The sequence below is a fragment of the Pteronotus mesoamericanus genome, unplaced genomic scaffold (assembly GCF_021234165.1).
Source record: "Pteronotus mesoamericanus isolate MK-2021 breed Mesoamerican mustached bat unplaced genomic scaffold, CSHL_Meso_final contig_1193, whole genome shotgun sequence".
NCBI classification, from domain to species: Eukaryota; Metazoa; Chordata; class Mammalia; order Chiroptera; family Mormoopidae; genus Pteronotus; species Pteronotus mesoamericanus.
The window spans coordinates 1,866,559-1,891,521 of NW_026555039.1; the positions used below are offsets into that span (position 1 = coordinate 1,866,559).

Below are 24,963 nucleotides of genomic sequence, written 5' to 3' on the forward strand. Positions count from 1 at the left end.
CTGGATTTTGAAATCCAGCTGCGCGTGAATTCACCGAGCCTCTGGGTGCGGTGCCGGGCTCCTCACGGAAGCAGCACGTGGCGAGGGGGTCTGGGAACCGGATCCGTCTGCGCAAACCAGGCAAGCAGGCCCATCCAGCAGCGCGGCCACCGTTGCCCGTCTCCCTGAAAGGGGACGCTGGTCTGAGGGTTACGCCGGGGCGGGTGTTGTCTTTTCTTTCCCTTCTTTTTTGTCTCTTGGGGACACCTAAGAGGCGAAGTGTGTGCCTGCGCCGCCTCATTGCTTTAAGGACTCGAAGTGGCACTGTGCATCTTCACTATTTGCTGTCCCCAAACAGTGGGCCACCTCTCCCTGGGACAGCGGAGGACGCCAGAGCCCTGTGGCTGGCTGAGGGGTTGAGCTGGTGCAGTTTAGAAAACAGCCCAGGCGATGCTCCAAGATCCCGCAGGGGCAGCGTCGGGGGTCTGTCTGTCCCTGTGCCCCCGTCTGGGCCTCCGCGGCAGGAGTGCCCTCCGGCCTGGCGCGGTGCCTGGCTTCTCAGGGCCAAGCCAGGGGACAGCGGCGCGGGGTTCGGCCCCATCCGCAGGACCCAGGGGCAGGCGGACGATCCTTGCTCTGGCCGAGAGAGGTGACGCTTTGGTGTTTGATTTGCCACGTGCCGCTCTGCTCACGCGTGACCAAAGCCTAAATCTTTACATTTTGCTGTGTATCTTCTGCTGCCTTCCCAGGCGCTTGAGCATTAAAAATAAATCCGCACACTTATCTCTTAGGTGTACCGTTTGGGTCTGGATATTATTTCCCTCTCTCTCTATAAATTACTGGTCAAAGTTAAATTGTCTTCATCATTCTTAAATGGCTTCTTGCAATAAAGCATTCCATTTGATTAAGGAGGAAAAGAATACGCACTCTGAGGAATGATTACAGCCGGCGCGTATTCTGACAGTGCAGTTAGCTGAATTTATATCTTGTTTGCCAAAAAGAGGGTCCGTTTGCTCTGAAGAAGACCCTATAAAATCGGACCGCTTTCTGACTCAGAACAAATCGGATGCATTTTTAAGTCCTTCGGAACTTGGTTAGGAACTGCCAAACCGAATCCCCTGCCCCTCTCGTTTTCAAAAGGAAAATCGTGTCTAATTGTTGGAAGCCGCTGTTTAAAGCTACGGCCAATTCTCTTACAGTTTTCACTTTATAAAACCGTCAGGGGGAGAACGCAAAGGCAGAGGGGGACTGTCCCGGCGACGGGGCCGAGCAGGCGGGGTGTCAGAGGCCTGTCGTTGAAAATCCCAGCCCCCAGCAGACGGAGGGTCTGCGCCAGGGCGGCAGAAACGAAAGCAAAAGCAAAGCGCCCCAGCGCCCCGCGCCGCGGGCAGCGAGCGCCGCGGGCTTGCAGCCCCAGGCCCGGGTCAGGAACAGCGTGGGCTCCTGCACGGCCCGGGGTCATCAGCGGGCTAATCTGCGCGTGAAATGCCTTTGTTTGACCGGGAAAAGGAGTGAGCCGCTCTGTTTCCACTTTGAGCGGCCGGCGCCCCGTCAGCCCGAGTCCCTCATTCGGCCCGGGGTGGGGGAGGGGGCACAGCCCCAAGCCCTGCTTCCCAACGTGTGTGTGGCCCCAGCCTCACGTCACACCATCCTCAGCCGCATGGGCAGTCGCCACCTCGCCACCAACATCCTTGCCCTGCTGAGGCGGTGTGGGAGCCCCCTGCCGCCTTCCCTCCCCGTTGGGCGCTGGATGGCCCAGCTTTTGTTTTCTTTCCAAACGTTAGAACGAAGCCGGGAGCCGAGCCTCCTGAATCATTCCGAGCCAACCTGTTTGCTAGCAACTGGGGGATATGAACCACACGGTGGGGGAGGCGAGGCCGCCGGGACAGAGGCCCGAGACTCTCCTTCGTCCCCGTTCCTGCTGCGCAGGTGAGCGGACCAGCCCGGCCACCCCCAGCGATGGAAGGGGGAGACTCGGCGACCCCAGCTCGCTGCTGTGGGTGCTTTGCTCCCGGTGGCCCCGACGCCTGCGTGGCTTCAGGACCGCCGGGGTCCCCACGGGGTAGCAAACCTAGTCACCTGTGAGGTGACGGGGCCAGGTCCAGGAGGTCACCCAGGGCCCAGCGTGGCTTCTGCTGCTTGGGGACCCCCATCCAGAGACGCGGGGAGGCGGCCCCCGAGGAGGGCGCCCGGGGAGCGGGTCGCAGTGCCAGGCCACTTTCTCCCTGAGGTCCCCTGGGGCGATGGGCCTCTCAGAGCCACAGGGGACCGACCGAGCAGAAGGGGCCGTGGTAAAGAGGAGAGCCCGGAGGGGCGGCCATGAGCCCTGAGTCCCACACCCACGGGCACCACGCGGCCCGTGGAGAAGACGGCCAACTCCACGTGGCCCCGGAGGCCGCCGCTGCCTGGGAGGGGCGTGGGGGGGCGCTCTGTGATGGCACCTCCCATGGCCGCAGGCGGGGGCATCTGCAGGGAACCTCGGACGCTCGCTGAGTTCTCCTGAGCCCAGTTCACTGTCTCCCCGAACCCCTGGGGAGGGGCGCAGGGTGTGCGAGGGACGCTGAGGGTGGTGGGCAGTGGCGGCCGTCTGAGGGCTCTCCGGGAAGGGCAAGGCCGGACCCGCGCCTTGTGCTGGACAGCCACTCGCTGCTCCGAGTCCATCTGGGCCCCTGAGGGCCGGCCGCCAGCAAAGCCTGTGGGCTGAGGGGCACCTCGGGTGCCCTGTGACACCAGATGTCTCCGCGTGGTCCGGGGGGCTGCCCCAGGCGCAGGGCTCCTCTCCCCCGCGGAGGGTGGGTGCTCCACGAGTTCCAAGTGCAGGTTTCCTCTGCTCGGGCCACTGCGGCGGCACCTTTGCTGCGTGCGCGCCCCACGTTCGCTCCGAGCTGGTGTCCTAACGCTGGGGTGATGGCCCCCTGAGGCCGTGTTGGAGAGGTTTCTCTCCCCGGCAGGCAGGCGGGCGGGGAGCCCTCCCAAGGAGTTCGGGGATGGAGCCGCGTGAGGTGCTGACGGCGGGACCCAGCTGCCGCCGGCCAGCGCCGGCCGGGGACGCTGATGGGAGAGGCTCAGAGGAGCGCAGGGCGCCTCCTCCGCCCGGGGACAGCGGTTCTGCCGCTCCTGAGGGCGGAAGGAGCAGGCAAGGCCGGCGTTCCACTTGCATCCACCACAGAGCTGAAACAGACGCTCCCTGGGCTCCCTCGAAACATTAACAATGAAACAAAGATGTTTGAAGACAGGCCGCTCTCCCGGCTGCTCTCTGAGAAGATTATACGTGAGATTATACATCTGTTTGCTTTTGGAAAAGCTTGCCGCGTGAAGATGCCGACTTTCCCGCTTCACTCAGGGTCCGGCGCGCTCGCATGTGGGTCCCCCACATGGAAAACGGGGACGCTTTGATATTACTCTCCTCTGCGTGTCGCCGAAGCGCGTCGGCGGCCCGGTCCCGCGGGCTGCCGTCCACAGCCGAGGGCACGCGCTGTCCCAAAGCCAAGGGCGGCCAGACCGCCCTCCCACGGCCTTAAGTCTAACTCTCCTTTGCTCAAAATTCACTGTCATCTAGGAAGAAAAGTTCTCTTCAAGTTCTGGTCTAATTGGTATGAGTATTCTTTTGCTTTATATCTGTAGATTTTTAGGGTTTTTAATTTTTTTTTCCAATCAGGAAAAAAATTACTCTCAAAATATCGGGTCCTCACTAAGAGCTGCAATGTCCTGGTGGCAGTGGCAGATTCGAGCCTCGTGGCGTCCGGCACCAGCTTGTGCCCTGGGGAGCCCTGCTCGGTCTGGCTGCTCCCCGCTGGGGACACTGAGCAGATGAGGGAGAGCCGCCCGCCCGCCCACGGGGGTCCAGGGACCGCCCTGGTCGCGCTCCCCGCATTTATTAATGCCAAACCGCTTCCCCAACGTCAAGAGCCTCGAGCTGGCGTTAATGGTTCGCACAGGCGACGCGAGAATGTGCCTTTTGTTATGTGGTCTGCGCAAACATTTTTTGAAAGCAATGGAATCCTTTTTGCAAATGAAATCTCATGTGTAACCCCAAGATAGTACAGGCAAAAGCAAACAGCCCTGATGGGAGGGCCCGCCCCGCTCCCCGGGCCCCCGGGCCCCCAGGAACACAGCAAGAGCGCGGCCCGAGGGGCCCGGCTGTGGAGGCGCGGAGCCAAGAGGCTGCGGGGCCACTTGCACACTTGTAATTAAAGCCATCCCCAGAGCAGCTCCCCGCCCGGGACACACCGCCGTTCTGGTCCCAAGAAACTCCACGCGGCGTCTTCTGCCCCGGTCAGCGTGTGCGTCAGGGCATCGGCCACTCAGAGCCAGGGCCGGCGGTGCCTGCACGCGGGCTGGACCGGATGCCCACGGCGAGCGCGTCGCCCTGGCAGGCTGCCCCGGCTGCCGGAGCGGCGCCGGGGTCGTGGGTGGCGGGGCCGTGTCAGCCTTCCGACACTCGGCACCGACCCTTCCGGGGGGCTTGGCTCAACAGCAGGCTTAGACACAGCGCTCTTGCAGGCAGATGGCTCCCGCTCCGTGCCCCTCCCGTGCCTGCCCGGCCGCGGTCCCCATGGGAGCACAGACTCGGCCAGGGGCGGGGGGGGCGGCGGTGTGTTTGCTCGGGACGCTTTTCCTCACCCACACCATCAGCTTTTGGCTCCCCGAGGCTGCCAGGCCACAATGGAGCCTCCACGGGGTGTCGCCGAGCTCCCGGAAACCCTGCACTGCCCAAGAGTCAAATGGCCACCCCTATGGCAGGTCGGGGCTTGGCGAAAGTATACGGCAGAGGTCAGCGGGCCGTCTCAGCGGGGCCCCCGCACCTCTCCGCCTTGGTGGCAAGGTCCCCGTGCAGCCGCGCACCTACCTGCTCGTTGATCTGACACATGGTGAGGTTCTGGTCATCGCAGGAGCACGCCACCCGGATGTACTTGAGCCAGCTGCCGGCCCCGGCCTGACTGGCGTCCACGCAGAACTTCTCGCCGCCCAGGTCTTCGGAGACCTGCCGGGGAAGACAGAAAACCAAGCAGGTCAGAAGCATCCTCTTCACAAGAGACCGGCAGCTTGGGCTCAGAGGAGCAGGCAGTTCAGCACCTGGCCATCAGCGAGGCCCTCGGCCCGCCCGCGCGCCCGCCCAGGAGCCCCCGCAGCCCAGCGAGGGGAGGGGGCCTTCTCTTTTCTCACCCAGCAGATCACTGGCCCAGAATTAAAAGGGCCACCAGCGTTGCAAACGCTCCCCACCAAAGGTGCCCCACGTGTGAGAAAGCCCAGGACATTGGGTCGCAGAGCAGAGCCCTCTGCCGGGGAGAGGCGGGGGCAGGGCAGTGACAGCCGCTCTCGAAGGAGAAGGTGTCGGGGGTGCGGCTGCCGGCGAGCGGGGCGTGCGTGTGCGCATTCACGCCCGTGTGCACCTCGCCCTGAAAGCCAGACAACGTTGTTTCTGGAAAGTGGAAAGTTCCATCTGACACCGTGGCCTGCAGCCACGCGGCCTCTCTCACGCCCGCGGGCCACGGGCCCCTCCGGCCGCCACCGCTAACGCTTCCCTGCCTGGCAGCTGCTCAGGGCCACCTCGGAGCGGCTCCTTTGTGCACAGACAGGCCTCCCTGCTGGCCCAGCTCCGAGAGGGACCCCCCAGGGGAGCTGGGGTGGGGCCCCTCCCCACCGCCACCCGCTCTGTCCCCACGGAGGCACGGCAGCAGCCGCATCGGGGTGACCATCCGGGGCGGCCCAGCTCGGGAGGGGAAGGGGGCTCTAGCCCCCGCCCCGTTGCAGTCCCGGGGGGCAGGTGTGTCCCGCCGAGCGGGTGAAGGAGCAGAGCGTCAGGAGGACCAGCACAGCCGGGGCTGGGGGAGGCGACCTGTCCCGGGCAAGCAGAGGTGGCAGGCTCCGGGCGCGCTGGCCTGCCCCACGAGACGCCCTCCCCAGGGCCCAGGGACCGCGCAGGGGCCGGAAAGGGAAGGACGCCGTCCCCGGGGCCCGGAGAGGACGCCTCTGGCCAGGGAATCCGCGGGCCATGTGGACAGTGCGGGTGGTCCCCCAGTACCCACAGACACTTCCTAAGGGCCAAGGGCCCCCGCAGCTTTGGGGGGACCCGGAACCTGCCGCTAGCCTGTCCACGTGCCCACACCCACGGCCCCTCCTGGAGCCCATGGCAGCTCCTGCTCTAAAGGACAAGCCTCCGAGTGACACGCTGGGGACCCCGGCTGCACGGCCCGCTGTGTAGGCTGGTCAGCAAGGGGCCGCGAGCCAGGCGGCCTCGGGTCTGAGAATTCCCCATTTCAGGGGGACTTGCACCCAAGGGGCCTAATTCTAAATGAGAGGAAACCAGAGGATCTGGGCAGGGTGGAGACCAGGACGGGCAGGTGGGGACGGGGGGACAGAGAGGGAGGGATGGCGGGGCAGCGGAGCCCGCCGCCCCCGGCCCGTCCCAGCCTCCCGGTCCCCAGCCCCTGCAGAACCTTCCCGGCAGGCCGGGAGGGCGGGGCCTGCTGGGCGGGCGGGCGGGGGAGTGTGAAGGCCTCTTGGGGCCTCCTCTCACCTCCCACCGCCACTGCAGGAAACCCATCGAAAGGACCCACCACACAAAGCCTGTGGTCGGCAGCACCTCTGCCGGTGAGGCGGCCCCCCCGTCACAGAGGGGAGCGTGGGGGCCGATGGGGGGCTGGAGCGCCCTGCGGTCCCCACCCCCGGCATGTGCCACACGGGGGCCGGCAGGGCCACTGTGCCTCTCTGTCGTCTCTCTTGCCCTGCGTGTGTGTGTATCTTTCTCTGTCTCCCCCCGCCCCCCGGCCCCTGTCCACGGCGCAGAGCCTGGGACCGCGTTGCTGCTGCGGTCCAGCCGGCTCAGGGCGCTGCCTCACCGCGACCCCCAGGGCCTGGGGCCTGTCTCCCAGAACCCCATGGAAGGAGGGCCGCGTAACTAACTGACAAAGAACGACGGCGCCAAGTGCTTGGGAGGTCCTTGCCGTGCAGTGTGCACGCATGTGCACGCGTGTATACGCGTGGGGTGCGTGTCGGCGGCAGTCGCTGTGTTTTGGGAAAAGACAAACCAGCTCCAGTGAGGAGCTGGCCCCGTCCACCCCCACCAGCCGCCTTCGCCCCCTTCCAGGACCCCCGCCCCCTCGCCCCTCCTCACACGTCCCCAGTGGGGCCCTGGACTCGGCGGCCCACCTGCAGACCCACCCTGGAGGTGCGTCCACTACAGCGAGGGGCTCCCAGCACGGAGCAGGGGGCTCCTCTGACGTCCCCTTTCCCTCTGTCACCCCGCGAGCATGCCGGACCCTATAGGTCCTCAAAGAACTTGTTCAGGTCGGGCTGGGGGAGTGGAGAAAAGCCCAGAAGGCTGAGTGAGGGCAGGGACAGATCGGGCCCCACCCCACCCCACCGCCTTCCGTGCGCCAACGAGCAAGTCCACACCTGCAGGCGCGGGCCCGCCGCGCTCCCTGGCAGTCGGGTCTGTCTCTGACCGGATGCGACCCGGGGTACCCCCGGAGGGGGCCCTGCCTCCCGGGAGCCTGCCCGCCACCCCTCCCAGGACAGCCTCTCTCTTGCCCACGGGACGGCGCCGCCGGAATCTGCACACGGCCCACGTCCTTCCAAGCCTTCCCTGCACCGGGGCGCACGCCTTCGGCTCGCCCAAGGGCGTCCGTTCATGGGCACAGCTGGCTGCTCACCCCCACGGGACGCTGTGCTGGGGCCTTCCGCTGTCCCTGTCCCTCCCAGGCTCCAGGGCCTGGCTTGGAGGCCATGCTCTTCTGGGCCCCCCCCCCGGCCCCCAGTGTGCTCTCACGCTGGTCAGCACCCTCCGTTTCATGGTCACTCTTGGGAAATGTCCCTCCTCCTCGGTCCAGAAGGCCTGGTCCCAGCCCTGAGCATGAGAGCGGTCACTGGGTGGTGTTTACTTCCTGGTGGTCCCTAAAGGCCAGAGGGGTCCCTTCTCCCTGGTGGGCAGCCTGGCTGGCCTGCTGGGGTGTCAGAAGTGGTCTCAGTTAACCCTCTCCTTCCAAAGAGATGAAAACCCTCCCTCCGAGAGGCTCCAGATGGAGCGTTGACCCGTCCTGAGGCCTCCCCGCGTGGAGCCGCGCTCTCCGGCCTGACCCCAGGCCCAGTCTGCGCTCCCGCGGGGGCCAGAGCCCTCGGAGGAAGCCACCCTGACGCCTGCGCCCTCCGCTCGGAAACCCCCAGCCCCTCGTCCCTGCCAGCTCCCCCAGCTCGTAAATCACCCCCATCAGAAACGCCGAGTTATAAAGCAAAGGAATGGAAAAATTCTCGTAACCTTGACAATTTTTTTGCACATCATTTGAGGTTTTCCTGCACTTGTAATTTGCGGGCTCTCTGTGGGCTGCTTCCCTCCCGCCTCACGGGCACGGCCAGCCGCCGGCCCCGCGGGGGCGAGCACACAGGAGGGGACGCCCGGGCGTCTGCCGTCCGCTCGCCCGATGGGCTCCGAGCGCGCAGGATGGAGCACCCAGGCCGCCCTCGGCCCCGGGCCCTGTGGCTCGCACGCGGCCCCCTGAAGCCCCGGGCCAGCGCCCGCCTCCAGCAGCCGGTGGGCACCCGGGAGGGGCTCCTCCTCGCCCCTGACCCCTTCTCCGAGGGCCATGGAGCCGCACAGTCTCTAGACCCACACGCACATGCACACACATCCTTGTGGCGGTTGACGGGGTCTGCGAGACTCGGAACAGCAAGGCCTTTCTCCTGCTGGGAGGAGGGGCAGGGGGCGTTCAGGGAACACCTCCGTCTGCGTGTGGACGGGGCCTGGAAGAGCTTGCAGACCCCCCTCCTCACCCTCAGAACGGGGCTCGGCTGGCAGGCGCCCCGGCGCTGGTGCGCAGTGGGGCTGGCGGGAGGGCCACGACTGCCGGGCGGCCAGAGTCCAGGCGCGGGGGGGCCCCCACCCCCGCTCGGGCTGGGAGGGAGGCGGGGCCGAGGGGCGGGCGCAGGGGGCTGCTTCCAGGAAGAACAGGTGATGCGGGGGGATTGTGCCAAGGAGGAGCCAGCTGCCCCCCACCCCAGCTCACGGGAGGGCGGGCACGGAGCCAGCTGGTGGTTCTGGGGCTTGTGCCTGGAAGAAGCGGGGGGCTCCCTGGACGCCCAGCTGACCCTGGCCCCCACCGAACAGTTCCCGGGCAGCAGGGACATGAGGACCAGGGCCCATGGGCCTCAGACCCAAGAGCACAGCCTGGGGAGAGGAGGCCATAGCAGGGCCGACGCCCCCCACCGCCACAATGGGGGCCTGGCTCCCCATTCGTGACGACCGGGGCCTCTCTGCGCGGACCCCAGAAACCGCACTCTGCCCTGTTTTGGGGCCACTGATACCTTCAAAGATCTGACGAAAACCGCGGACCACAGACTTCAGGTGAGACGCCAGGTGAATTCATGGTGGCCAGCCACCAGGGGCCCGGGAGTTCCCGGGGCTGACCAGGCATCTCCCGCAAACACCTGGACACCCGGGCGCTAGGGCACTGCCGGCCACCCACCCCACACTGGCTCTGGCTCCTCCTCTGCTTTCCCCCCTCCCCGGCCCCTTATCTTATTTCTCCCTTTTTCTTCTCCTCCTCCCTGGTCTGGGGGCTGCACCGACAGGGCAACAAAACCAGCAGCACCAACACACTGTGCAGACAAATGGAGGACGAGACGCGGCCAAGCGGAGCTGCGAGCTGAGGCCCTGTCCCCGGGCAAGCCCTGCCCAGGTCCCCCGGCGTGGGGCTCACACCCCCGACCGTGTCCACGGCACTCGGGAGGAGAGGAGGGGCCGCGCACACCTGGTGCTGGGCGGCGGTCCCTTGCTGCCTGATGCGGGACCCGGCCACCGGCCCTTTGGTGCGACCCAAACGCGGCCGCCCTCCAGGGGGTCCCCCGAATCTACGGTCCGAGTGGGGTGTCTGGGCTGGGCTTCCTCCAAGCACGTGTCGCGTCCACCCCGTGAGCCTGCAGTCGGTGACTCCAGCCCGCAGGGGACCATTGGAAGGAAATGGCGCACTGGCGATTCAAACCAGCTCTTCGGGCTGCATGGGACTGAATGAACGAAACACAGGCCCGCTCGGACACAGGGCCCTTTGGGGTGACCGCCAGTGGGGTAGCGGCTGGCGAGAAGGGTCACTGAAACCCCCGCACCAGCAGCACAGTCGCCTCGCTAGGCAGCCTGTCCAACAGGTGAGGAGCCTTGCGGAGGGGCGGGTGCCCCGCCACCAGGAGAGTTCACGGAAGGCTTGGCGGCCATGCCTCTGGGGAGAGTCCAGGGAGGCTGTGCTCTCTGAACCGCATGTGCCTTTCCAGCCCTGAAATTTCACATCCTCCACCTGACAGCACGCGGTGGGGGGTGGTCCGGGGCCCTGCCTCGGTTTCCCCTTTAGCTGGGTGGGGGCCCGTGGCTAAGGAGCGGGACGTTTGGCCTCGGCAGAGCCCCACGCCCGGCTCTGGGGGCACTCCAGGGTCACGAGCTGGTGGTGGGGCACCCACTGCTTCCCCCGGCTGCGCCTGCTGGTCGGGACTGTGCAGGCGGGGCTGGCCGGGGCGCTGGGCAGAGACGGCCCTTTCCTGGCTCTCCTGGTGGCAACAGGCACAGGCTTCTGGCCGCCCGGGAATGTGCTGTGGGTGGCCCAGGCTCCCGCCGCCCCGCCTCCGCCCCCTGCCCCCGGCACAGACCTCTCTCTGACAGGGGCGAGAGAGGGTTCTTGTGAGCTTCCCCTCGAGACCCTCCCGCCTACCCGCGTGCCTCTCGGAACGCGCGCGTGTTCCCGGAGAGAAGGCCCCGGTCGCTGCAGAGCCCTGGGCCCGGGGAGCAGCGGGCCGGCGGCTGGGCCGTCTGCTGGGTGGCGGGCGGGGGTCCTGGGGACCATCCCCTGCAGCGGCAGCCCCTCTCCCAGGCTGCTCGGTTTTCAGACGTGATGGCGCAAGGCGTGTCCCCGAGACGCGTGTACACAGACCTTCTGTAGGGGGCGCTGTGTTTACAGATGAGCTCTCTTTAAAGGCCTCCTGCATTGTGGCTGCGGAAAGTTCTCCCAGGTGAGGGTGGCGGCCTGGCTCGCTGGCTCTGGTTGGAGCGGGCCTCTTTCACGGGAGGGGAGGTCGAGGCTCATCCAGCAGCAAGGAGAGGCTCGCCCAGGCCCTCCCGGGATCCAGCGGGGACCCGGGTCCGACCTCGGAGCACCGACGGACAAGCCTGCCGGTGGGGGGGGCCGCTGCTGTCATCCCTCCTGCCCAGCCCAGGAGGGCCCCAGGGGGCCAGGGAGTCGACGGATGGGGAGCGGGGGTGGCTGGCGACACCAGCGCCACCCTTTTCCGGGACACGCGGGACCGGCCTTACGTCCCCGGGGGGGATGGCAGGGTTGGCAGCACCCTCTGGTGGGGCTCGTCCCAGTCAAAACCCCAGCCGCCTCCCTCGCTGCAGGTGGGCCAGCGGCGCTCACCCCCCAGGGAGGCCCCGCCGCCGCCCACCTCTGTGGCCCTTTCCCAGGCGCTTCCCGAGGCGGGATTTCAGCCCCTGGCTGGAGGACAGGGTCCACGCGAGGGTTTTGGGCTGCACCTGGACCCGCCCAGAAGGTCAAACAACCGCAGGACTGGGGACCCTTTCGCTCGACCCTGCGCGGACAGAACCGGCGTCACAGGGCTCTGCAGAGGCCTGGCCTCGGGTAACCCAGGTGGAATTTGGGTGTAAATGCTCTGACCTTGTGTGCCCCCCGACCGAGCGCCACAGTGGGGGACCCTGGGCCGGTCTGTGGGTGCCCCCGGCACAAGCACGGCCCCTGGCCCGACGTCCTGGCCTGGCCTGTTAAAGGGCCCCCGGCTCGCAGGTCCCACTCCTGCCCCCTCCCCCGCCCCCCACCCCGCTCCCGGGGCTGATGTGGTTAAAATGCTCGCAGCCCAAACGCTGCTCAAACCCTCGTTTGATCTGGAGCAGAGCCGGGTGTGGGGGCTCTGAGCCTAAAGGTTGCACACGCTGCAGCCCCAGCTGTGACATTCTGAAGTGAGACGCTCTTGTTTTCTTTTTTTTTTGTAGTTCATGAAAATGATTGGGAAAAATAAGCCCATAGAACCCCAAGCAAACAGCTGTGGCGGCGCCTTTGCCCGGACGAGGTGGGAGCCCATCTGCCCACAGGAAGCGGCCCTGCCGAGTCGACGCGAAGCCCACGTGAGGTGTCACACTCATAACCTTTCCCTGGCCACAGAGATGGTGACAAACTGCAGAGCTTGCCTGCGGGCGCCGTCCCCCGCCAGGCGCAGGGGAGTTTCCGCAGAGGCTCAGCGCTGCGAGGGGGGTGGGCTTCCCAGCCCAGCTGCCCCGACGCCCTCTTTGCAGGACAGAAGCGCAGCTGTGCAAGCAAAACGCCAGGTCGAGATGCGCCCCGAGCACCTGGCGCCTCTGCCCCCGCTCCGTCCCCCGGGTCTGGGACTTGGGCACCTTCTAGCCCATGGCCTTGCGGGGAGCCGCCCTGGGGCCCAGGGCCTTGTCACCCTGAGACCCTCTCCAGTGTCCCCGTCACTGTGGACAGAGTGCAGACTGCACCTGGGAGTGACTTCCACGTGCGCCTCTCAGAGAGCCAGAGCATCTGGGCTGAGGGAGGCCCAGACGCCCCTCGCCGCTCCCTCCCAGACATCCCTCTGGCGCTCCCCTGCGGACTGTCCCTCCAGACACTGGTCACCATGGAGCCTCACCACCGAGCCCCCAGAAGCTCGCATCTCCCTGAGGGGCAGCCACGGTTGTAGTCACATTTGTAGGTGAGGAAACTGAGGCACAGGGGAGCTGGTAACCGGCCCAATGCTGCACAGCAAGGATGGGGCAGGCCAGCTGGACACTGGGCCCTGGGTCCCTGTCTCACCCCTTTCCTGTGCTCTGGGGACCAGCCCTGAGCATGCCAGCTGGCCTTGCCCTTCTTACCTCTCCTCCACTTGACCACACGGCCAAGGGAGGCTGAAGTTCTGCAGAGCCTTGCCGAGGACTATGGTGTAGTCAGGCTCTGTGAGTGTCGCTACATCTATGGGTGGATAGATGATGGATGGATGGGTGGGTAGATGGACGGATGGACAGATGGATGGATGTTGGATGGGCAGATGGGTGGATAAATGGACTGTTGAATGGGAGGACAGATGAGACAGAGAGTCCCCCAACTTCCCCAGACCCCTCCAACTTCTCCTACTTCCCAAGGTCAGACATAAGGCAGCACCCTGCCAGGAGCTGTCAAGGTGGAAGGACACATGGACACCTCTCCCAGGAAGCCTGCCCTGATCCCACACACCAGAGGGACTCCCACAGCCCCTGCTCCATCACAGGACAACCATGGTGGGTTTCATTCGGCGGAGTCCCAGGGCCAGGCAGACAGCGGTGGCCCATCAAGCTTTGGGGGACAAACGGATAAGGTGCTCCCAGGCCACGGAGACTGGCCTTTGCCCGGTGAGCCTGTCTTTCCTCCTCCCTCCGCGCCCCTTCCAGACCCCCTCTTCTCGTGTCTCCACGGGCTCTGCCCGCAGGACGCACAGACCCTGCTCCTTGTCAACTCTGCTGCCTTGGAAATCGGGGCTGTGGTTTTTCCCTGGGTCCAATGTTACAGTGTCGCTGGCCTGCGGTCAGTGTCACAGTGGGAGTTTCCCTGGGGTCGATGGGGCGGAGGCGGAGGCTCCACCGGCTTGCCCATCTGCACGCCCCAGGGGACCTGGCACACAGTAGGCAGTCAGGGATGGGCAGACGGGATGGGTCCGGCCAGGTTATATTTAGTGCCGTCTCTGCCAATGACTCAGTCTCTCCAAGCCCGTCCCTCCTTCCTTCCCCAGGGGACACGTCGGTGGAGAGAAGCCCCGTGACTCATTGCCTTCCGTATCAGCCTCGTGGTTTGAGATCAGCTCCCACAAATAGCTCAGAACTCAACAGGCCAGATCTAAGCAAATACCTTGCCAGCCCCCACTGCGAGCTCTCGCGCGGCTCCGACGTACAAACATGGTCATTGGCAGAGGGCTCCCGCCGGCGCAGACCGGGCGGCCTCTGTCTGCTCCGGGAGCCGGCTCCGGGGCCTCCCCGCAGCGGCCCTGGTGCACACACGCAGGAACGCCACCTGGCCGCGCCTTCGTTTTGGCTTTACACAGGGAGGGGCCGCTCCTCCTCCGAACACTCCGTAGTCAGGATTCTCCCGCCAGGCTCCCAGCTTTCTGCAGGGGGCCCGGGGCTCCGCCATCGCCCAGCCGAGTGGGAAGGGGCCCCAGGGCTCTGCAACGGGGAGCCCGTGGGCTGTCCTTCCCTCCCAGACCTCCGAGCGCATTGGACGTGGAGTCACTCAGCTACCGGGTGCGGCGATGCCGGGATTCCGAGCCCCACGGTTCCCTCTGGACCCCCCAGCTCTCCCGCGCTGTCTGCCTCGTGGGCGAGGCGGACCTGCCACAGATGTGAGCTCAGCCCGGACCGTCTCCCTGAGAACCCTCGGCCGCCTCCTCCCCAAGCCGTGGCCACGCCGGGCGAGGTCGGCAAGTTTGGAAATGATTCATCGTCCAAGGTGCGGCAGAGCCAGATCAGAATGACAAATGGAACCAATTAAGTTCAACAGGTCTCCCTCGGTCTAGCCGGTTCGGTCACCTCTGACGAAATATATTCCAGGTATGAAAAGCATGTCCCCCACCACGGTACCACCTGGACCCCTTTCACGTCCACACCGGCCAAGTTCAAACATCCATCCGAGCTCAGGAAATAGAACCGAAACGGCGTATTACGATCCGAGTAATGACAAGTGCTACGGGGCACTCCTGTCTCCGAGGCGCCCCCGCCAGGCCTGTGGCTTCCCCGCGGTGGCGCAGGGCGGCGCTCACGTGGAGCGTCGCCACTGTGGCCTCTCCTTGGGGGCTCGATGGCACTCTTGTTATTGGAGGAGCGGCCACAGGGGTGGGGGTGGGGGGTGGGGGAGGACAGCGCTTTGGGGAGGAAGCCAGGCGTCCGTGGTTTCCACGAGGTCATCGGGGTGAGAGTGGAGCCCAGGAAAGGGGGCGCTCTGCTGCGGGTAAAGGGCACAGAATGGCCTAGGGCACTCGCCCGTCCGCTGGCCTGGGTCAGGACACGACACCAGTGACCACCTCAAGAAGCGCTGTGCGAACTCGGTCCTTCCCTCCTCAGGGAGGGGGTGGCGGGCGGCCCACCCACCGACAGTGACCGCCCAGAGTGTCACCACGGGGCTCCCCTCTGGTGGCCGAGACCTCCCAAACTCCCTCCAGACGGAGGCCTGGTCTCTGGAGTGGCCCCTGAGCCGGGGACTACGTGCCGGAGGCTCCGTGCTGGGTGGTCCCGGGGGCTTCCCGGCGGGTGCTGGGTCCAGCCCCTGCACAGCCAGGGTTGGGCCGCTCTGGGCAGGCGCGTCGTCCTCAGCGGTCCTGCGAGTCCAGGAATGTTCACGGAACTGGGGGTTACCGAGTGGCACCCAGCTCCTTCCGGCCAGGGCTCTTTTCTGGAAGGTTCCCTGTCTCCGTGGATTCTCCCTCAGGCACGTCGGACGGGCCATGTGCCCCCCACTCTATTTCCTTCCTCCCCACTCTCTGAACATACTGTGCTTCCATCTTCGATTACTTCTGTTGTATCTCCTTCTCCAAACGATGCCTACTTTAAAATTATTTTTAAGTAAAAAATTATCACTTTGGTTCTTTCCCAAGTGCCTTGTTTTGAAGACAAGAGTTTCTCCTTTCAGCTTAATATCGATGGTTATTTTTTAAAAATCCCTAACGAAAAGGGACGAGAATCCCAGTGTGTGAAGGAGCTTGGCCGCATCCTGATCCAGGGATCCCTGAAGTCCATGGCGGCCACACATTGTGAGACACACGAGACACGTGATTGACACGCATGGTCCACACGCGCGGCAGCGTCCGCCCTTGTCCACTTGCAGGGGGACGTCTGTGCTCCGCAGTGAAAGCAGAGGCTCTGAAAACAGCGTCTCCCTGAGGCGCCAGGGGCCTGTCGGAGCCGCCGGCGGCGCCGGAAGGGAGCGGGCAGCACAGCCCATGGGGCCGGGCGGCTTACGAGGTGAGGTGGCGACCGAGGCGCATTTGAAAGTGGATCCCCAGCTGAGGGGCCCTGGGCCCCAGCTCGCGGCGTTTCTCGGCCGCCTCTGCAGCTTTCTAAGGACAAATGCTTGCGAGTGGGCGAGATGCCGGGCGCGGCCGGCAGCCACCCAGTGCAGGCCCCCGCGGGGCTCGGGCGGGGCCCGCAGGGTGGGGGGCGTGGCCGTGGGCACGCGCCCTCTGAGGGCTGCCGCCGCCGCCTTGTCACAGCCCAGGTGTGACTCGCACAGAGGCTCTGGGCCCACGAGCCCCCACGTGGCCCTTGAGCACCGACCGATGAGAAAACTGCCTGCAGAGGCTGCTGGAGGAGCGTCTGGATTCGCACCGAACGCGGGTCCGAGGATGTTTCAGCGACCCGTTCACTTGCACACAGCGATTTGACTTCATTTGGGGGAAGGGATGTAATTGGATTAAAAGACGTCCAGCTTTGCCCTGGCTGGTGTGGCTCAGGGGGCTGGGCATCGTTTCACAAACCGAAAGGTCACAGGGTCGATTCCCAGCCGGGGCACGAGCCTGGGTTGCGGGTTTGGTCCTGGGTCGGCACGCGTATGAGAGGCAACTGATGGATGTTTCTCTCTCACATCGATGTCTCTCTCTCTTCCTCCCTCTCCTCCCCTCGTTCTATACATAAATAAATGAAATCTTAAAAAAACCAACACATGTCCGGCTCTGCCATGGGACCCCGCACCAGACGGGGGCTCGGTGTCCCCTTCTCACGTGTCTGGTGGGAAAGGACCTGAAGGAGACTGGAGATGTCCCTCGCCCTGGGCTTCTCGAGGCCGCACTTCCCCGGGAATCTCAGAGGCAACTACTCTCTTAGGGGGGCCGATAACATCAAGACCCACCATGAAATCGGGGACCCCGTGGCCATGCACGTGCTCCTGGATGACAGACGCTCGTGGCGGCTACAGCAGGGAGGTCCTGGGGGCGCAGCCCCCTAATGCCCCAGCGTCTCCCTAAATGTCACTGGGCTTGGGGCGTCCGCCGAAACCCGGCCGCACGCAGAGCTCGCACCCAGCTGTGCTCTGCTGGGCGGCCCCTCCCACAGGACACCTGCGCGAGGCATGCGCACCCCCTCCTGGCCCTGGAAATGGACAGGGGACCCCTGGCCCGTGACGGCGGGGTCCCCAGGCTGCAGAGACAGAAGATGCTCCGTCTCTACAGGGTCGGTGTCTTGAAAACCAGGCGCCACGCAGCCCCCTGGCCCCTCCCAAGACCACAGAGTCCCCTTTGTGCATGGGCAGACGGGGAGACCAGGCCCAGCGTTCGAACACACGGGCACAGCCTGATACTATGCAATAGGATGCTAACCACACGTTCTAATAAAAAATAAAATAAATAGTAATAAACATGTGACCTAGAGGAAAGATCTTTCACGAGACGCCCTAACCATTTTTCTGCTGCGACCTCGGTTTTCTCTGGACCGGCTCCAGGGAGCCCAGGGCCGTGCGACAGTCTTTTTCTCGGAGGGAACAAAAGGTCTTTTTCAGTCCGAAGGGCTGTCAAGTTTATCCAAATATTCTCAGCTTACTACTAGCCCCTTTCTGAATTGATATTTCCAATAAAAGGACACTTTGTATCTTTAGGCCACACTGGGCCCCCCGAGCGAGGATGCGGAGGGTGGGGAAGCCCGTGGCGCAGCCGGTCGGCCACGTCCTCAGGATGGGCGGGAAGGCGGCGTCCTCGGCCTGACGGACCGGCAGCGGGCAGCCCAGGGCCCGTCGCAGCGGTCAGGGCCGGGCGTGGAGGGGAGGGGGAGACAGAACCGCAGAGGGCGCCCTCCCTGCCCCGCGCCTCCACGTCAGGGCTTCGCCGCGGCGCCCCCTCCCGGCCCCGGTCCTGGTCTGGGCCGAGCCCGTCCAGTCTGCCACATTAAGTCATGAGAGCGATCGGCGGCAGCTGAAGGGAATTCATTCCAGCCGGGCTGAGCCGTGCGAGGCCTGTGTTCTCGGGCTGTCGGCACGCCGGGCAGCGGCGGCCTCATGGGAGCCCGCCCTTCACGCCCCAGCAAGGACCGTTCCTGAGCACCGGCTCCCCCCCGCCCCCCGGCCCGGATGCCTCCCGCCCCCTGGCCCCAGGCCCTGCCCCTGTGTGCGTGTGCACGCCTGTGCCTGCGTGTGCGGGTGCGTGCCCCCAGTCATGCACACACGTGCATCCAACACCCTTCTGAGGGGTCCCTGCAGCCCACAAAGGGCATTTCCTTCCACCAGCCGCCTCCAAACGGCTCCGATCAGCGTTAATGGTAATGCTCATCCATCACCTTTGGCTGCTGCAGAATGGAAACGCAGCCGCAGCCCAGCGACAGGCCCACTTAGGCGGTATTTACGGCTTGTGTGTGCGGCAGCCGCGCCAGCCCCGGCACCTCTGGCCTGCAGCTGACATCGGGGCCGACACTCGGGGCCGCCGGCTGCCCTCCACAGAGGCCCAGTGTCTCTCTTCCCTGCCCGACTCCAGGGCTGCCACCACCCGGGCGCCGCCTGGTGCAGCGCCGAGGCCCCCGTCAGGCCCACGGCGGAGGGAGCGGGCTGCGGCGGCGTGTGCGCAGCCTGCCCCCCGACCGCCCCGGCTGGGGGAAGGAGCCGAGAGCCTCCTGCTGGCAGGAAGCCCCCGCCCGCGTCCCCGGCAGTGCCAAACACCCTTTACCTCTGTGTGTGTGTGTGTGTGTGTGTGTGTGTGTGTTGGGGGGGCGTCGACTGCTCTGTGTTCCCGTCCCTGCCCCCGTGGAGCCCGGCAGGGACTGGCCTGCTCAGGGTGGGGCTGCGTCTGATCTCCCGAAAACCCTCGGCCACGCGCACAGTAGGTGCTTGGGGGCATTTCCAGCTCTGAGAAATGTGCAGGGAGCATGGGCCAGAGGGGCCCCACCTGAGCCCCCCGCCGAGGACCTCGGGTCCCTGCCAAGCCCTGGGAGCCTGTGAGCCAAGTCCCATGTTCTGAACCAACCACACGGCCCCCTCAGCCCGTGGGGTCCGGGCTGCTTCCAGGGCACCCCTCCTTGCCCACCAGCTGCTGCTCCCCGGCGGGGGGGGGGGGTGGCGCGGGGATACTTGGACCATGCGCTCCCTCTCCCTTTTCTCTCCACTTGCGGCCCAGCCTGCGGGTGCTTGGCTCAGGTTCGAACGGCAGCACGGCTTGGGGGGCGGGGGCGGCGGCGCGTGTCGGGATGGGGCCGCCCTGCAACACGCTGCTGACTTGGGAGCCGCCAGCGTGTCCTTCTCAGGATTGGGAGGAGGGGACCCCTACGTCCGGCTTCTGGTCCCCCCGGCCGTGACCATCGAAGTGGCGTCCTGGCTCTGGTTTCCAGAAGGCCCAGCGGCCGCCTGGGCCGCGGGGCGGTGGGGAGGAAGTGATTGCCCGGGTAGCAAATAAGTATGCTGCCGTCAGCCGGGCTTAATTTTGCCCTGGCACCGGGGGGCCACGTGCAGGGGCACAAGGTCGTTGCCAGGCTGTTGCCGGGGTGAGGGTGGGCTGGCGGGGCCAGGTGGACATCCTGGGTGAGATGGGGGGGCCGTAGTGGGGCTCATCCAGATAGTGCCCTGGACGGGGTGGGCCCACTGCACCAGCCAGCCCGGCTCCGCCCACGCGCCGGCCTCCTGCCGCCAGGCCCTCCGGCGTCCTCAGCGCCGCCGCCGAAGTGTGCTCTGTGAAGGCTGATATGCAGGTTGCTCGGGTCCACTTGACAGCAGACCGGGAGCCCCCAAGAAGCGCCAGGCTGCGTCCGCCCGAATCCCACATGGAGGGGGGCACGCTTCTTAAGCACGGGAACCCCTACACCGCTGTGGCAGGCAGCGGGGTGGGGCTGGTCTGGCCTCTGGGTCCCCGCGTCCTCCGGAGCCCGCCTGAAGCTCTCGGGAGCTGAGCCCGCAGGGCGCGGAGCAGCGCCCCCATTTCACCCAGGGGGGTCTGCGCTCAGGGCCACGCGCCGTGGGAACCACCCCTCGCCCCAGCCACATAGGAAAGATCGAGGAACTGATTTCTGTTCACAACTCTGGGGCCCACTCAGGGTGGGGTGCTGGTTTGGGCGCCTCCGTTCCCCGGTCTGGATGCCTCTGCTCTCAGTGAGTGTTTTCACTGGGTGCCTTCGGTTTTGTTTGGGGTTCTTCCTCCCCCTCCTCCTCCTTCCTCTTCCTCACAAGGATTTTGGTGTCAACATCCAGCTTCCTGGGCATTTCCTCGGGGGCCCCGTGCCCCTCAGAGGGTGACTGTTGGGGGGCTGCACCCAGGGAACGTGTGGATCCTGTTGGAAGGAGGACTTTCGTGGGTAAGGGGAGAGTATTAGGAATTTTATGTTCGTAAAATCGAGGCTGGATCACACTCTCAGCAACAAAGACATCAGTGAGGGATACGTGGGGGCCCGAGGAAACCCCACAGCTTCATCCCGGGGCAAAGCGGCCGGGCGTGGGGTCCGCTGGCCTCCCTGGTCTGGAGCCTTGGGACCCCAGAAACGGACGTCCTCCCCGAATGCTTCATTACAACACGGCGGCACATCCGGGCCCCGCGGGCGGTTATACCAGCCGTCCGCAGAAAGTGACAGTGGACAGCCAGCAACGACGGGACGGCAGCCTGCGGGGCGGGTGGCCCCACGACGCCCACGTTGTCAGGAGGGGCTGGAGGTCTTGGCAGCTGACCCGGCCAGAGCCAGCTGTCTCCCGGGAAGGCCATGTGCACACCGACCTGGACTTGCCGAGTCAGAAGGTCCCTGTTCACAGCCGAAGTCATTGATGGAGTGGGGACAGCAGCTTCCCCGGGGAGAAGTGTCAAGGGGACCCTTCACTGACCCCTCAACAGTGAGGCTTCAGGGTGTGGTGTCTTTGAATCCCAGAGACGTCTGACGAGACGCAGCTTTGTCCTTTAGAAAGCTCTCCGTCCATCCATCTGTCCACCTGCCTTCTACCTGCCATCCATCTACCCGTCTATGCATCTATCTACCCACCATCTCTCTCTAGGTGTGTGTCTGTTCGTAAACACTTTTAATCAACCTGCTAACGCCTTCCGGAGTCCACAGAGAGGCGGCTGCAACCGCTGCCCCATTCCCGCCATGGACCCCTGGGGCAGGGCCCGCCCCCACCCCCACCCCCTGCCTGGTCCCATCTCCGCCCGGAGCCTGCGCCGGCCCTGCCTGGCTGCCTGCTCTTCAGGGCCCCGCCTCTGTCCAGGGTGCCGGGCCGGCGCTGGGGCCGACCTTTCCCTCTTCTTCCGTCCTCTCAGTGCGAGCTCAGGGGAGGCTCCCAGGGCGAGCCGCGTGTCACCGCAGCCCCTCCGGTCAGAGTTTTCCGTTGAGCTTGAAGCTTGCGCCTCTGGCACCAGGAGGGGACAGGCATTTGCTGGAAGACGGGGGCTGAGGTCACCAGGGCCCACACGAGGCCGCCTGGCCTCAGCAGGGGAAAAGTCTGCCGGGGTGGGGGTGGGAGGTTGGGGGAGGGGACTGACCCAAGAGGGGCGGGGGGGCCTCCCTCACCTTCCAAGTCCATGTCTGTGCCGCTCGGGGCTGTGGCCACTTCGGCCCTGCCGTGTCCCTGTGGCTGGGACTGGCCGAACCTTCCTCTGCTCCATTCTTCGCCCTGTGCAGGGGGTGGCGGGGCTCCTCCCGAGGTCCAGGCCGTACGTTCCTTGCAGCCCCTGCCACCCAAGGAGGCCGGGGTTTGACAGGTGCTGTGCTTAAGATGGGCTTCAGGTTCCCGCTGGGCAAAGTCTGGGCTTCCTCAGGGACAAGCCTGTGGCTCTGTCAAACACCTTTTAGCTTTTCCCCTTTTACCAGCTTGGACTCCCCACAGCCTTCAGGGCGGCTGTTCTGCACGGTTGACGCAGAGGCTCCCCAACTCCCGGAACGTCGGGGTGGGCTCTAGGTCACTAACCCTGTCGCGTTGGCTCTGGGTCCCAGGGCTGCCTGTGGCTTCATCGCGGACGAGGCCCCGGTCTCCAGCCCCCGCTGGGCGCTGAGCAGCAGGCGGGACAGGCGGAAGGAGCCCGCAGGCCGCGACGGCCAAAGCCGGCTCGCAGTTCCAGCGCAGGAGCCTCTGCGCGGGCGGTGTGGCCGCGTCCATCGGCCCCGTCCAGCCCCCTGTGCCAGGTCACCAGGCGCTGGGGGGCGTCCGCTTCCCTCCGCGTGGTTTGAGTTAGGGGCGAGCTCCCAGCCCCTCGTGACGGGGTCACCACGCAGTGACTATGCGCAGACCCAACAAGGTGGCAGTCAGGCGTCACTCCCTGCCATCAGTGCGTCTTCCTCGGTGCCACCTGCACGGACGGGGGACAGCTGTTCCTGGGCGCCCATCAGGCCTGCGGTCCCCACAAGGCCACGGACCTCGTCACATGCTCAGAGGGGTTTCAGAGGGACCTTCAAGCAAGGGTGGGGCGGCGAGGGGTCATGCCTGTGTCTTCCCGCCCCGCAGGGCAGCGGGCCTGCCACGACCCCGCCCCGCGGCCCCCTGTGGCCAGGGATGGCACTGGGTGCGAAGCAGCGGCTGAAGTCGGTGGCAGGCGTTTTCCAGTGGTGCCGGGGTCTTCTTCCTCCGCCTCCCTGGCGGCCACGCTGTCCGGGTCCTCCGCATGCTCTCCGGGCAGGCGAAAGCCTTGTGGCTGGAGCAAACCTCTCCTGCACCTACTTAACCCTGTTCCTGGAGGCGGAGCCTGGGAAGGTGGAGCCAGGAGTTTTATGGTGACTTCCGTCTGCATACAGGACGCGGGACAAACCGCCCCTCGCGGTGGAATGAGGACCCTCCGCGCCGTGTCTGAGGTGTCCGTCTGACCCAGGTTGGGGGGTCTTGGCCAGCCCCCTCCCTGTCCTGGCTCTGAGGACAGACGCCCAGCGCCTGAGTGTCCAGGACACGGGCCCACGGCGCTGCTCATGCGTGTCCTCATCCACATGGGAGGAAGTCCGTGCCCTTGAAGCCGGTGCCACCTCCGGAGCACAACGAGCGGCCACGCACACGGGCAGCTGCGCGCGCCCCTCCGCGGGCTTGCTCCGCCGCCGCCCGCTGGCCTCTCCGCCTCCACCGTGCCCTTCGGGGTCCGGGTCGCTGTGCGTGGGGGCCATCCAGGGCACGGCTGGGTGTCGAGCAGTGTCTTTGGGTTCTACCCACTGTCTCTCAACGGTGTGACAACCAAAATGTCTCCGGATCCTGCCAATGACCCCTGAGGGCGGAGAGGCTCACGGCTGAAAAGCACCAGCGGAAGGTTGCTGCTTTCAGGACAGGAGGCCTCACCGCTGCGGCCGCCCGACCCGGGAGCAGCCGAGCGGGTTGGCAGAGGGGGCCTGGGGCAGGGGTCCCCCGAAAGCCGCCTGCGCCCTCCCCATGGCACTGCCCAGGCCGCCCACAGGAAACTGCTCCCTCGATCCAGGGAAATGGGGGCAAGCGGAGGCCCCAGGGCACTAGGAAGCTCTGCATGTGAGCCGTGCCAAGGGAGCTCCCAGGCACCTCCCTGGAGGGCCCTCGAGCCTGAGGAGGGGACCTGGGAGGGGACAAAGGCTGGGGATGCTTGTCCAGCTCAGCGCAGGCCAGCCGGCCGCAGGGAAAGTCGGAAACCGCCAGGTGTGTGCAGCTGTGAGTGTCCATGGAAGGAGGCATTTTGCTCATTAAGAAAGTGCGTTGGGAGCAGCGCCAGGCTCCAGATGCAGAGAAAGCCCTGTTTCTGGGGAGGCCGGCACCCCCTCCCTCCCAGACGGGACCCCCCGTGCCCGACCTGGGTGGGGACACACGGGCAGTGAGGGCACACGAACAGGACCTGCCCACCCGCGTCCGGTGCTCCTCCTGGGCCCAGGGCGCCGTACGGAGCAGAGGTCACCACTCAGTGCTCGGCGCTCGCTGCGCGGGGGAGGGGCGCCTCCATCTGGGCTCCTGTGCGGCACACGGGGCCGGGCGCTGGCCGGTGCGTGTCTGCCCAGGCCCGCGGCCGCCCCCCGTCTGGAGACCCGGCGTGGCTGCCATCACCTCGGTTCCCTGAGCGCCCCTGCCCCTTGGGAACTTCCTCAGCTTCCAGGACCTGGCCCTCCAGCCTGGGCACAAGGGACAGTGCCCGCCCCCCATCCAGAGGTGGTGGCGGTGCCCAGTGCAGCAGCCCCGGCACTGCCGCCTCCACGATCGACCAGCTCACGGACGTTGCTTCCCTTGGCCTCAGCCTGCTTGCCTGTAGGCGGCCGTGAGGGCAGGGCCTCCATCGGGGGCCGCCCTGAGTCCTGACCAAGAGCACAGAGGGTGCCCCGCCATCGCGGGCATCCACGGCCGGCTCTGCTGTGGCCGCTTTTATTTCTAAAGCTCTGCCGACAGGCGAGGGGGCAGGGGACGCTGGAGAAGGAGGGCTTCAGGCCCGCCTCCCCCTCCCGTCGCCTCCGCGGGGGTCGGCGTGGGCGCTGGCTCGGGCTGATCAGAAGGCGGCCGCACGTCATAAAGCAGACAGCCGTCCTGTCTGCGCGGGGCTGCTCCCTCTGGCACGGGGCTTCCCCACCTTTATCTTCTGGCGGGATGACGGGCGGGCGGGCGGGCGGCTCGGGAACCGCTCTCACACCAGACCCGGGGTTGGGGGGGCCCGCCAGGCCGGCCGCGATCCAGCTGCACGCCGCGCACTGATGTGGGCAGGGGAATTATTTGCTTAAGATTAGGGCAGTTTTGCTAACACTGTCATGGGAATCGTGGGAAAAGCAAACGGCGCTGTTTCCAGAAGAACATGGAGGGTCCTGGGCCCTGAACACTGTGCTCGATTCAAGGTGTAGGCGGCAGCTGTCACGTCGTCACCGACAGGCCAATTCTTCTCCTCGGGGGGTGCCCAGAGGAGCCGGGGCTGGCTGTCCTCGCCCACGCTCCTGTGGGTCACAGGGCTGGGGGCGTTTTAGGGGTGGGGAGAGGAGTGCCGGGGTCAGCGGGGTGCCCTGATTTCCAGAGACAGCCCTGGCATGGATGGGCCGGCGGCCGGGGACCAGGAGCTGAGCCCTGGGCGGCCGTCCAGCTCTGTCCACTGGGACCGGAGCGCGGGCTCCGCTGG

The 24,963-nt window shown here is 65.9% G+C and overlaps 1 protein-coding gene across 1 annotated transcript in view; it reads right to left on the reverse strand.

Moving 5' to 3' along the window:
• The window catches only part of PRDM16 (PR/SET domain 16), a 275,230-nt gene that overhangs the window by 34,082 nt on the left and 216,185 nt on the right, over window positions 1-24,963 (reverse strand). Inside the window, exon 4 of the mRNA XM_054583991.1 lies at window positions 4,829-4,963. Within this exon, the coding sequence (XP_054439966.1) occupies window positions 4,829-4,963 (135 nt within the window). The remainder of the gene's footprint in view (window positions 1-4,828; window positions 4,964-24,963) is intronic.